The sequence below is a fragment of the Lipotes vexillifer genome, unplaced genomic scaffold (genome assembly GCF_000442215.2).
Source record: "Lipotes vexillifer unplaced genomic scaffold, Lipotes_vexillifer_v1.1 scaffold782, whole genome shotgun sequence".
Taxonomy (NCBI): Eukaryota; Metazoa; Chordata; class Mammalia; order Artiodactyla; family Lipotidae; genus Lipotes; species Lipotes vexillifer.
In genome coordinates, this window is record NW_006791339.1 from 340,488 (window position 1) to 354,380 (window position 13,893).

General features: G+C 39.2%; 1 protein-coding gene and 1 pseudogene across 1 annotated transcript in view; both read right to left on the reverse strand.

Annotated features, from left to right (window-relative positions):
* MOGAT1 (monoacylglycerol O-acyltransferase 1) overlaps nt 1-13,893 on the reverse strand; it is a 28,624-nt gene that overhangs the window by 10,944 nt on the left and 3,787 nt on the right. Inside the window, 2 exon segments of the mRNA XM_007464334.1 lie at nt 1-178; nt 533-711. The exon segment at nt 1-178 is cut by the window's left edge and continues 11 nt beyond it. Of these exon segments, the coding sequence (XP_007464396.1) occupies nt 1-178; nt 533-711 (357 nt within the window).
* Nucleotides 4,685-5,113, reverse strand: LOC103080795 (oligosaccharyltransferase complex subunit OSTC pseudogene; annotated as a pseudogene).

The following is a 13,893-nucleotide window of genomic DNA, read 5'->3' on the forward strand; positions in this document are numbered from 1 at the left end:
GCGGACACCGGAACCAAAATGGAAGCACGTGAAGATACGCAGTGAGGCCAGGAAACAGCTCCTTGAAGTTTGAATAATTTGTACAAAAGTTTCCAAAGGCTCCAGCAACAAGCACTCCATGGGGGTGAAACCCAAATATGTAGTTGTGACTTGGATTCAAATCCCAAGTTTTGATGAGCTACAGTGTATTTATATTGACAAAAAAAAATAAAATGTTCCCTGATTAGTTTCCAATAAGAAACAGAAGGACTCAGAATCAGTTCTGTGTTCAAGAGGAAATGAAGAACATGACTCATTTTCGTTTCCTGGGGCAGAGCTGTTTCCAAATTTTTAAACTGTTTCCTGAACCCAGAGCCCCTCATACACAGCCTTCTAACTTTTGTCAATTTAGGTTAGACTCCATTTAGTAACTTGGGCTGAATTGCAGGCTCTCTCCCCCTAAAAGGGGAAAAGCTTGAAAAATATGTGATAAAAACACATTTGAATTTTTTTCCCAGCTTAAAACCATACTATATAAAACAATTCTACTCACATGAATTGGAAAATAGTCCTTAAAGTACCTCCAAATGGTCCAGCTTCTGACCCAGTCGGATCTCCTGCCTCCTTGCTCTGGGGTTTGCCAGTCAAAGTAAAGCCATGTCAAATAAGGGATATAGAGGAACCAGTAGTTGTATATGACCAGGAACACAATGACTCCAAGGCACAACTGTGCTGTAAGAAAGGGGAAGACCTCAGGGTCAGTTAGCATCTACTCAATGTACTGTACAATCATTGGCCCAAGGTAGGGGGGATCTAATATATACAAAGTGTGTTCAACTGAACCTTGGTTCAAGTGAGGTGATGTAACGAGACAGCAATGGTACAGTATGACTTAACATTTCTTGGATGTTTAGTATATACCAAGTACTGTATTGTGGATTCCACCAAAATATTTTTAAACTTAATCCTCATATAGCCACAGCATCAATGAAGCAGCCCTAGCACTCCTAACGTTCTTTTTATAAGAGGGGAAATAGCAGCTTAGGGAGGTTAAGTGAATTGCCCAAACTACACGGAGATGTAAGTGGCTGACCTGTCTAAATTCGAGGTCCTTTCTCAAAGCCCATGGCCCTACACCATCTCCCCGACGTGATACATGGAGGAACTGCCGCTGACAGGAGGAATGCAGAGGAATTCCTACTACAAGTATTCACCTTGATTGAGCAGTCATTACGCACGTGCCCATGAAGAGGGCACATTCCAATAACAAACTTCATTTCCAGGAAGTCTATTGCCAGAGATAGATATGGCACCGGAGGGACTCTACGCCTTAGCTCACCTACCACTTTTCTTGACATTTCATAATGACAGAGCAATCCTAATTGTTTGTGCACCTAATGCTGTAGCTTCAAATAGATGAAGCAGGAATTGATAAAACTTGACCTGGGCAGTAAGGACAAGAATATTTGCCTTAAAGTAATACATTAAGCTAAGCTAGACATTTTCTTTTTATGTCTGTGCTATGTGTTATACTAAAAAATATTTATGAAAAGAAAAATACATCAATGGGGAGGAGCACAAAGACTTAAAGCCTGGGGCTTCCCTGGTGGCGCAGTGATTGAGAGTCCGCCTGCCGGAGTGGGGGACACAGGTTCGTGCCCCGGTCCCGGAAGATCCCACATGCCGCGGAGCGGCTGGGTCCGTGAGCCGTGGCCGCTGAGCCTGCGCGTACGGAGCCTGCGCTCCACAACGGGAGAGGCCACAACAGTGAGAGGCCCACGTACGGCAAAAAAAAAAAAAAAAAGACTTAAAGCCTGGCACAGAGTAAGTGCTCAACAAGTGCCAGCTATTACTATTGGTTTAAGGACTGTCATTACCTCTTTCTTCTTTATTATGTGCTAGTCTCTAATCTAGAACTAACTTTGGTCCCCCAAGCTCCTATCCATTCTCAACTTTATTAAAAAGAGCTTTGTCCCCAAACAATCCGTCATGGTATCTGACATGAGCACCTTGATCTATTATTGTTTTATAGTTATAGATGTAGGTATAAATTTGGGTTTGTTTGTTTGTTTTGGCAAAAACAGAACACATGTTTATATTTCTAGAAATATATAAATCAATAAATTTCCCAGGACAGATTTAACCCAAATACTGAATTGAACCCAATAGAGGACTGACTTGCTCTCTCCAGGGTGGGTTAAAGGTTAAAAGTGTGTGAAAGGTTAAGGAAGCATGCACCCTCCACTGTTCAGTGGGGTGTTTTCTTGCATTCTGGAAGTTTCCACAAGTCTAGAAGTGAGACCAAAAGAGTGTCCTCTGCCCTCATTCCTACCAAGATCACTCTATTTTGATTTACCTGCTTCCCTCTACCCAGGTCTGTGTGCTGACAATGTACCTCTGTTAATTAATTTTATTGTATTAGGGCTTCCCTGGTGGCGCAGTGGTTGAGAGTCCGCCTGCTGATGCAGGGGACACGGGTTCGTGCCCCGTTCTGGGAAGATCCCACATGCCGCGGAGCGGCTGGGCCCGTGAGCCATGGCCGCTGAGCCTGCGCGTCCGGAGCCTGTGCTCCGCAATGGGGGAGGCCACAACAGTGAGAGGCCCGCGTACCACAAAAAAAAAAAAAAAAAAAAAATTTATTGTATTAAAATGTGCAAAACATTTATAAGAAACATAAATAGGTCTCATTATTCTCTACCCCAAGCTGGATCAGTTGAGCTATGATGGAGCAAGGGAGGGAGGGCATAGGTACTGAGTAGTAACTGTCTCGCATGGGCAACCTTATTTACTCCTCCTTGCAACCCTCACGGTACAGAGTTCTGTTCCCATTTTGCAGTTGTGGAAACTGAGGCTCAGGGAGTTTGAGTGTCCAAAGGACTTGAACCTGGATCTGTCTAATCCTTAAACCCAGGCACTTTTTTTTTCTTTTTTTTTTTTTAAGAAAACCAAACTATCCCCAGCTAATGGTCATAACACCATAAACATGTGTTTATTACAAGTACATAAGCAAGTTCATAAGCATAAAGAATCAGGCATATGAAAGGTTTTATTTTCTTTACTATAAAGGTGGAGAAACTAAGAGCAAAAGCAAATTGACTTAATTTCAATCACAGAGTGAGTCAAGAGTAGGTCCAGAAACAAAGTCCCCCGGCTACTAATTCAATGGTCCACTCACCCAACCACATTCCTCTAGGTGAATACACACTGCATATCTCTAACATTCATTATGTGTTTTGCATGTATAGTGGTTAAGACGTGGATGGGAAATTGGACTCCTTATGTTGGAATGTGCCACCAACCAGCTTCCTGACCTGGGGTGAGGTCTTTTACTTCTTGAGCCTCGATTCCTTAACCTGTGAAATTGGGCTAATAACAGCACCACTCTCCAAGGACTGTTGGGGGAATAAACAGAGAGATGTTACACTGCCTGGCACAGAGCAAGCGCTTGACAAATGGGAGCCATTTTTATAATAACTGTGTTTACTAGGATACATTTGGAGAATGCAAAAAGCAGAAGCAGACAAGATAACACTCATATTCCTGTCACCGAACAAAAACTACTGTTAAATTTTCCCGTCTTTTTTTTTTTCTCCATCAAACAGGTTATGTTTTTTTAACACAGTTGATCACACATATTTTTTATTCTGTATTTGATCACTTACGATTATCTCATCTTAGCTGCTTGGTATTATAAATTTGGCATTAAAACCTCTCCATAAGTGTTACTTTTAATGACTGCGCAACATTCCATTGGTTGTCAGTACTAATTCAAATTCTTTTGTTTTTGAATATTTGGGCTTCTAACAACTTTTCTCTAATAACATAATCTTGCATAAAGATTCTATTTCATATCATAAACAGCACCAAAATAGTTTTTTAATCCCTTGATCCTAAATTGGATTGAAAGCAGAAAACACTATAAAAACTAGGTGACTAGATCACCTCTATTTTCTATTTTTATCCCACTAAGCAATCCAAGGTAACATGATTCTCCTAAACTGGAGGTCAAACAGAAGAGAAAGTTAAAAAGATTTACTCCAAAACATTGTGCAGCTCTCAAAACTAATGCTGATACTTTAAAAAAAATTGTTTAGATTCACAAACCAAGTTGCACTGAAGGCCGAAATTTCAGCTGCCTTTTTTTTTTTTTTTAGAAAAATTATTTCTTTCTTCTCCTTTCGTACATCTTATTGTTCAGGAAACAGTCTTACATACATATCTGAAATGACGTACTGTCACACACTCTGTTTAAAGGCAAAGCACCACAGGTAAAGCTGATCAGCTGTTCAGAGTTCTCAGCTTATGGGATCTCACTTCCTGATTTTACATTAATTTCTGAAGGTCAGAAATGTCATCTCCAAAAAATGTCAAGGGGTTTGTAAAAAATAATCATTTTATTCAATATTATAGTTGTAGAAATGAAGTCTATTTTCTTTAAGAAATAAAAAAAAGAAGAAAATGCCACTTAACATCGTTGGTATGTCAGTATAGGCCAGCAGGAAAAAATACTGATAAGCTTGTCTCTTTGATACCAAGAAGGCATTCTAGTCCAAGCTATAATATGCTTCCTATGTTTTCACTAGATGTTTCTTTTCTGCTGCTTTTCATCCTTTTCCATATTTCATATCAGAGGACTGGTACAGGCTTGAAAACTTCATTAACAGGAGCAAATTCAGTATCCACCGATTTCTTCTCAAAAGGCACTCTAACCCATCAGATAGCCCAGCAGTTTCATTCTCATGAATACTCTAGCCATGAAAAAACTCAATAGGACACAGACGAATCCAATGACTAGAAGGAGAAATCTATTGAGTCTGGGAATGTCTGGTGCATTGGATCGGTCCAGGATTATGAAACCTAAACCTCCCATTGTAAACAAGAAGCTGGATGGGAGTCCTTCCATAATATACTGTCCATTTACTCTGTAGGCCAAGAAGGCCACTGGTCTCTGATGCCCACGTTCATCAATCATGGAGTCCACACTTGGAGGTTCGAAGGTAACATCATAAATGATTCCTTCGGCGATGAGGAAGTAAGACACCACCACCAGAGCGTACATCGTCATGGCCGACAGCTTCAGGTCAGGACATTCGAGCACTAAGAACGGGACTCGGTACAAACTCTCCAAGTTGGTGGCAGCAGGGGCAGCTGTCGGCCGTCGGCCACACGCATCACCCAGGAACAGCTCTCCTTTTTTTTTTTTTCTTTGGTTGCATCACAGTGTGTGGGAATCTTAGTTCCCCGACCAGGGATGGAACCGTGCCCCCTGCAATGGAAGCGCAGAGTCCTCGCCACTGGACCGCCAGGGAATTCCCCTAAATTTCAGCTTCCTTGACTTGGGTACATTCTCGATAAGAAACCACAAGTCGGCCCCCAATCACTTAACACTATTTTTACTTAACTGCCATAGATTCTACTTTCTCTACATCACTGAGGAAGCTGCCTCCCGCTATTTTTTTTTTTTAGGTGAAATTCACATAATATAAATTAGCCATTTTAAAGAAAACAATCCAGTTGCATTTAGTACATTGGCATTGTTGTGCAACTCCCACTTTTATCTAAGTCCTAAACACTTGGATCATTCTGAAATAAAACTCTGTACCCATTAAATAGTTACTCCCTATTTCCCTTTCCCCTGTCCCTGGCAAGCACCAATCTGCATTCTTTTTTGACAGATTTACCTATTCTAGATATTTCATTTCATATAAATGCAATGATTCAATATGTAACCTTTTGTAGGCTTTCACTTACCATCAAGTTTTTGAGATTCAGCCATGTTGTAACATATATCAGTACTCCATGCCTTTTTATGGCTGAATAATATTCCCATGTATGGATAGATCACAACTTGTTTATCCATTTGTTTATCTGTTGATGCACATGTGGGTTGTCTCCACCTTTTGGCTACTGTGAATAGTGCAGCAATGCCCCACTCCTTTAACAGTACTGAAAGTCAGAAAGGCTCAGCTAAAGTTTATGCATCGTCACTAAGTTTACCATCATCAGTAAAGGGACAAAATGACATTTGCCTCTTCTTATGATCAAATGGGAAATACACCCCATCACCTTTGTGACCTTGTTGCCAAAAATGTCTAACCTGACTCTAATCATGAGAACATAATTAGGCAAGTCCAGACTAGGGGACATCCTACAAGATAATTAGCTGGGGCTGTTTTAATATCAGTGTTATAAAAGATGAAAAAACAAATAAAAAGTATAGGAACAGGTCTAGTTTTAATGGAAAATTTGAAGACAATTAGGGAAATCTGAATATGAGCCATGTATTAAATAAGATTATTGTTTCAATGATACATTTCTTGGGTGTGTGAATGGAATTGCAATTATGCACAAAATCCTTGTTTTCAGGAAACACATTCTACAGTATTGAGGAATGAAGTGCAATGATTTTTACAACTTAATTTCTTACTTTCAAATGGTTCAAAAGCAACAGTAACAACAAACTGTGTGTGCGTCTACAGAAACAGAGAAAAGAAACACTGAAAAATCCTAAGAGTTGGTGAATCGAGGTAAAAAGAATGTATACTGAACTATTCTTTAAATACTTCTAAATTTCCAAAATTAAAAGACGGGGGAGGGGGCTTCCTTGGTGGCACAGTGGTTAAGAATCCCCCTGCCAATGCAGGGGACACGGGGACGATCCCTGGTCCGGGAAGATCCCACATGCCGTGGAGCAACTAAGCCCGTGCACTGCAACTACTAAGCCCACGTGCCACAACTACTGAGCCTGCGCTGTAGAGCCCATGAGCCACAACTACTGAAGCCCACACACCTACAGCCCATGCTCCACAACAAGAGAAGCCACCGCAATGAGAAGCCCATGCACTGCAACAAAGAGTAGCCCCCACTCGCTGCAACTAGAGAAAGCCCATGCATAGGAACGAAGACCCAATGCAGCCAAAAAATAAATTAAATAAATATATTTTAAAAAATAAAATAAAGAAAAAAAAAGATGGGTAAATGTATGAATTATACATGTAATTGATAATAATGCATAATAAGTTAAGCACTGCTATTTGACTGGGAACAAGTTGGGACCTCACAGAGAGCCCTACATTTGCAGCAAAGTCTTCATCTCCAATCTCATACATACAGAGGGAATGATCGATCCAATGACCCACTTTTAGCTTCAAAGCTGCCTTCAGGTAACCCTAACTGTCCCAGCAAAATCAGGGATATAAATTTCCTTTTTTCATGACCTAAAGACTTTTGGCAAGGAGTGGTGGCCAGGTCTACAGCTTTTGGGTGGTGGAAAGTCCTTCAGTGCTTACGTGGACTTTTCCTACCTCTGCTGCCTCCATCCGTTCTGGCTCCAAGGGATTCAACCTGGATACTTAACATACAAGAGAGTACAAATGAAAATGTATTGTAGTGTTTGACCCATGGCAAATGCTCCATAGATGTTAGCAGAATTTGAAAAGTAAGTGAATCCTAACAACACACATTGCCTTTGGCATTTCTTCAATCAAAGACCTGATGTATATAAGTTGAAAAATTCTTTTAAGTTCTAGGTTTTAGTTTCCCTTCTTTATCAGTTTTTTTTAAATTTAATAAAGTATTATTTATAATATGGAAAAATAATTGGTTAGTGAAACTTAAATAAAATAACACAGAGAAAGCCATTAGAACAATGATGGTACAGGAATTCCCTGGCAGTCCAGTGGTTGGGACTCCACGCTTTCACTGCCGATCAAGTTCGATCCCGCCAGCCACTCAGTGTGGCCAAATAAATAAATAAAAGGAGAACACTTAAAAACAAAATCAAAAACAATGATGGTATGATGGTGGAAGCAGCTCTTCTGCTCCTTTCCTGTTTGCCCATTTCTGTTCCCCTCTAACCTTACAAGAACCTAATTATAGGAATGAGATCACTAAGCAACTGAAACTAACTCCTGACTTATGCTCTCCTGAATGCATACCACGCTTTGCCCAACCTGCTGATTCTTTTCCTAGATAAAAAGAAGTAAAAATGAAGAATTAAGCAGTTAAAAAATGACTAGCTCTCTACCCCCAACAGCCCCCCTAAGCAACCCTGCAGACAGATCACACGGGCAAGTTAACATCTGAAGAGAGTCAGCCAGTCTGCACTCAATGGAGAATGATGCAGAACCCAACCTCCTGCCTTGATGATTCACTGAGATTCTTCCTCCCTCCCCCATTTTTCCTTTTAAAGACTATCATGGCTGAGCAGAATCTTCAGAGCTGGTCTCTGGACATGAGTCTACCTTCTCCTCAGATTGCCGGCTTTTCTGATAAAAACACCTTTCCTTTCTACTGACACTTGCCTCTTGAATTATTGGCTTACGAGCAGCGAGCAGCTGAACCTCGGTTTGGTAACAATGGCATATAGGAAACTCTCAATAAATGTTAGCTATCAGCCACCACTGACTGCTTGAGACCTTTAAAAACACCCGTTTTGGGCTTCCCTGGTGGCGCAGTGCTTGAGAGTCCGCCTGCCGATGCAGGAGACGCGGGTTCGTGCCCCGTTTCGGGAAGATCCCACATGCCGCGGAGCGGCTGGGCCCGTGAGCCATGGCCACTGAGCCTGCGCGTCCGGAGCCTGTGCTCCGCAAATGGGAGAGGCCACAACAGTGAGAGGCCCGCATAACGCAAGGAAAAAAAAAAAAAACACCCGTTTCATATGGCTCAACCCAATGTATTATTTTCTAGCACATATATTATTTTAATAAATTTTTTAAAATAGGTAAACAAGAGGAAAGGAATATGCCAAAACATTTACAATAGTTATCTCTGGATGGGAATATGGACTTTTTTCTAGTCTCTTCTAAAAGGTTTACAGTTTCCAATTTTTCTAATAACTAGCATGAACTACCTTATAATCAAAATTTATTTTAAAAAGATAAATAAAATGGTTCTACTAAAGGGAAAAAAAAAGAAACTAAACACTGCAGAACAAATCTACTTATGTAAGAATATTCTCATCTTTAACATGATTCTATTAAATCTGATGAGCAAACTCCATCAGAAAAACATTGTGAAAACTATTGGAAGTTTACTTACTTGCGTTAAGTAGTGACCAGTGACCAATTAAGAAATAATTTAAAATATTTAACTTGTATGTGTATCCTCTCCACTTGTATCCAAGAAGTTTTCATTTTTTCCCCCTAGAAAAACTGTTTCTATACTTATTTTAGCCATTTAACATAGTATGGAGAAAGAAAACAACTGAGAGGCAAGCAAAATCCTTTAGCACAGTCACATTCTTTTCCTTTTTATTCCAGAGGCATTGTATTTCAAAACATCAATAGGTGTCATTTGCTGAGTATAAGAAGTATAACATTCCTCTAATTTTTAAAATTCCTGCTTTAAGAAAACTTGCCTTCCAGAGTTTCTTAGGATGAGGATGGGGCTAAAAGACAAATCTCAGAACATTTTGCAGAATTTTTCAGCCTAGTAACCCTCATATGTGGGTCCGCTCCATATCGCCTTTAAAAAGTATTGCCATACAAGGATCTGCATTTTTATTGTTTAAAAGTGAATTCATTATTGGACCTATTTCTTTGCCTAATGAAGTCAAGTAAATTATAACAGGGATCCAGTTGAAACCAGTCCCATTTTCATACTATTTCAGAAAGCTTTACAAGCTGAAGGACGAAAGAAGCACAAATACTTTGTATACCTACAAACTGAAAACCACATAAATAATCCATGATAAAAGAGGCACAGTAGTGTTTATGCAAGTCCAGGAATCTAGTATGAATCACTAGAGTGAATGTTAAAATGTGCTCCCTCAAAATGTTCCAGATTAAGGGAGACTAAAAAGATGTAACTACATACAACATGTGGATTCCTTTGCTATAAAGGACATCAGCGGGACAATCGCTGAAATATGAATAGGGCCTCTGGATTAGGTCATAGTACAGCAACACTGTTATTTTTCTGATTTGGATAATTGTACTGTGGTTATGTAAGAGATATATATTAGGAAATATGTGCGGAAGTGCTTAAGGATAAAGGTAGACCATGTCTGCAACTTACTCTTAAAGAGTTCAGATGATGATGGTGATGATATACATGTGTGAGAGAGAAAGATAAAGGAAACATGGTAAAATGTTAACATCTGCGGAATTTGATGAAGAAATATAGAAAATTACAAAAAAACTTACAGTTATTATTTTTGAAGTTACTTCAAAATAAAAAGTGAAAACAATTTTAAGGGCCCTCCCTGACACCTTACAGAATCAAAATCTCTGGGGAATTTGCATTTTAACAAGTCCCCAGGTGATTCTTAGATATACTCTAAAGTTGAAAACTTCTGATATAAATAAAATCAACAGTGGAAGACTCAGTATTTTTTGACGTCAATTTTCTCCAAATTAAGCTATAAACTAATCTCAATCAAAAAGCAATTCCAATGAAAACCCCAGCAGGCTTTTTAGTATAAACTGACAAACCAATTCTAAAATGCATATGAAAATGTAAAGAACCTATAATAGTCAAAACAACTCTGAAGAAAAGAACAAAGGTTGAGGGCTAACACTACCTGATTTCATGAATTATTATAAAGTCACAGTAATCAAAACAACATGGTAATGGCATCAAGATAGATAAACAGATTAATAGTACAGAATAATCCAGAAATAAATCCACACATATATGGACAACTGATTTTTGACAAAAGCACAAGCCCAATGCAGTAAAGAAAAAACAGCTTTTTTTTCTTTTGAACAACAGAGCTGCAACAATTAAACATATGCCAAAAAAATGAACTTGGACCTTGTACTATATACAAAAATGAACCCAAAATGGATCATAGATCTATATGTAAAACCTAAAACTATAAAACTTGAAGAAAACGTAGAAGATCTTTGTGAACTGGGATTAAGCAAAGATTTCTTAGATATAACACCAAAAACACAATCCATAGAGAAAATATGGATAAGTTAGACTTCACCAAAATTTAAAATTTCTGCTCTTCGGATACACAAAAGATAATCCATAGACTGGAAGAAAAAAATCTATGCAAAGTGTACGCCTGATAAAGGACATGTATCCAGAAGAACACAAACTCTCAAAACTCAATAATAGGAAAGCAAGGAACCCAATCAAAAATGGGCAAAAGATTTAAACAGATACTTCAACCACGAAAACATACAGGGACTTCCCTGGTGGCACAGTGGTTAGGAATCTGCCTGCCAATGCAGGGGACACGGGTTCGAGCCCTGGTCTGGCAAGATCCCACATGCCGTGGAGCAACTAAGCCCATGAGCCACAACTCCTGAGCCCGCGTGCCACAACTACTGAAGCCTGCGTGCCTAGAGCCCATGCTCCACAACAAGAGACGCTACCACAATAAGAAGCCTGCACACCACAACAAAGAGTAGCTCCCGCTCACCACAACTAGAGAAATGCCGTGCGTAGCAACGAAGACCCAACACAGCCAAAAATAGATAAATAAAACAAATAAATTTATATTAAAAAATGAAATAAGACTAAATTAAAAGAAAGATTATTTAAAAAAAGAAAACATACAAATGGCAAACAAGCACATGAAAAGATGTTCAACATCATTAGACATCAGGAAAATGTGAACGAAAGCTACAATGAGAGATACCACTACACACCTGTTAAAGTTGCAAGGATTAAAAGGACTGCCTATATCAAATGATGGCAAGGATATGGAGCAACTGGAACCCTCATACGGTGCTGGTGGGAATGTAAACTGGTACAACTACTTGGGAAGAAAGTTTGGCAATTTCTTAAAAAGTTAAACCTGCTCCTACCATAACATGATCAACCATTCCATTCCTAGGTTTACCCAAGAATAAAGAAAGTATACATTCGTTAAGAATTGTAGGTAGGGCTTCCCTGCTGGCGCAGTGGTTCAGAGTCCACCTGCCGATGCAGGGGACGCGGGTTCGTGCCCCGGTCCAGGAAGATCCCACATGCCGCAGAGCGGCTGGGCCCGTGAGCCATGGCCGCTGAGCCTGCACGTCCGGAGCCTGTGCTCCGCAGCGGGAGATGCCACGACAGTGAGAGGCCCGCGTACCGCAAAAAAAAAAAAAAGACTTGTAGGTAGAAGTTCACGGCAGTATTACTGATAATAGCTACAACCCAAATATTCATCAATACATGAATGAACAAACAAATTGCAATATATTCACTCACTAGAATACCACTTTGAAACGAAAAAGCTATGAACTACTTAATACATATACAAAAAGAATGAATCTCAAAATAATTATATTCAGTGAAAGAAGCCAGACCAAAAAAAAAAAAGAGTACATATGCTGTGTCTCCGTTTATATAAAACACTAGAAAATACAAACTAGTATTATGAATGACAGCAGCCACATTAAGTGGATGCTTGTAGATAGAAGGAGGGGTTACAAACCGGATATGAGAAACCTTTGGGGATGATGGCTATAGTCACTATCTTAATTGTGGCAATATTTTTTTTCAGGAGTGCATATATGACAACTTAAACTGTACACATTAAATATGTGCAGTGGGAATTACCTGACAGTCCAGTGATTAGGGCTCTGAGCTTTCACTGCCAAAGGCCCTTGTTCAATCCCTGGTCGGGGGTCTAAGATCCCACAAGCCACACGGCACAGTCAAAAAATAAAATAAAATAAATATGTGCAGTTAACTGTTTGACAGTGTCATAATAAGGCTGCTTAAATAAATAAGTAAATAAATAGACCCATTCAGCAAAAGATCACAGTCTCACCACATGGTCTTAGGTAAGATACATACCTCTTGAGCTTCAGTTTTCTCACCTAAAAAAAATAAATCTAATAATCCCTACCACAAGGAATTGCAGATAGAAGATGGTCAATAAATGTTGGCTCTTTTTCAGTTTTCCACTTTTCAGTTAGCAGGTTGGTAGCACACGAGCTAGTAAGTCATGTTTCAGTTTCTTAAATATTAAGCTTGGAAGATAGGTGATCCAGCAATTCCACTTCCCAGCATTTACTGAAGGAAATGAAATCATTATCTGGAAAAGATATCCGCACCCCGTCATGTTCACAGCAGCATTATTTACAATAGTCAAGCCATGGAAACAACTAATGTCCATCAACAGATGAATGGATACAGAAAATGTGATATATACTACATATATGAAATGGAATATTATTCAGCCATGGAAAGGAAATCCTGCCATTTGTGACAACATGGATAGACCTTGAGGGCTTTATGCTAAGTGGAATCAGTGAGGCAGAGAAGGACAAATACATAATCTTACATGTGTGGACAAACAAACAAAACAAGAGAACAAGCTCATAAATACAGAGAACAGATTGGTGGTTCCCAAAGGTGGAGGTATGTGGGGGGCCAGGGGGAGGCAAAATGAGTAAAATTGATCAAAACGTAAAAACTTCCAGTTATAAGATAAATAAGTCCTGGGCATGTAATGTACAGCATGGTGACTACGGTTAACAATACTGTATTGAATATTTGAAAGTTGCTGAGAGTAAATCTTAAAGATCTCATCATAAGAGAAAAAAAATGTGTAACTATGTGTGGTAATGGATTTTAACTAAACTTACTGCGGAAATCATTTTGCAATAGACATGTATCAAATCATTATGCTGCACACCTAAAAATAATACAATGTTATAAGATTGGAAGACAGGCACTTAACATTTATCTCAAGGAAACTATTTGATTCCATGACTAAATGAAACATTTTGCTTTTTTTTAAAAAAAAAATATACCCCAAGTGCTAATAGCTTAAACTCATTTTCTGATGGTGGAAAGAAAAATGCATTCCAAGATTTTGATTTAGAGACTTTAAAATATATAGTTAATAAAACTTCTCTTATCACCATTGGAAGGAGATACTACATGAACTCCTTACTTTAAAATAATTAAAATGGAGGGCCTCCCTGGTGGCACGGTGGTTGGGGGTCCGCCTGCCGATGCCGGGGG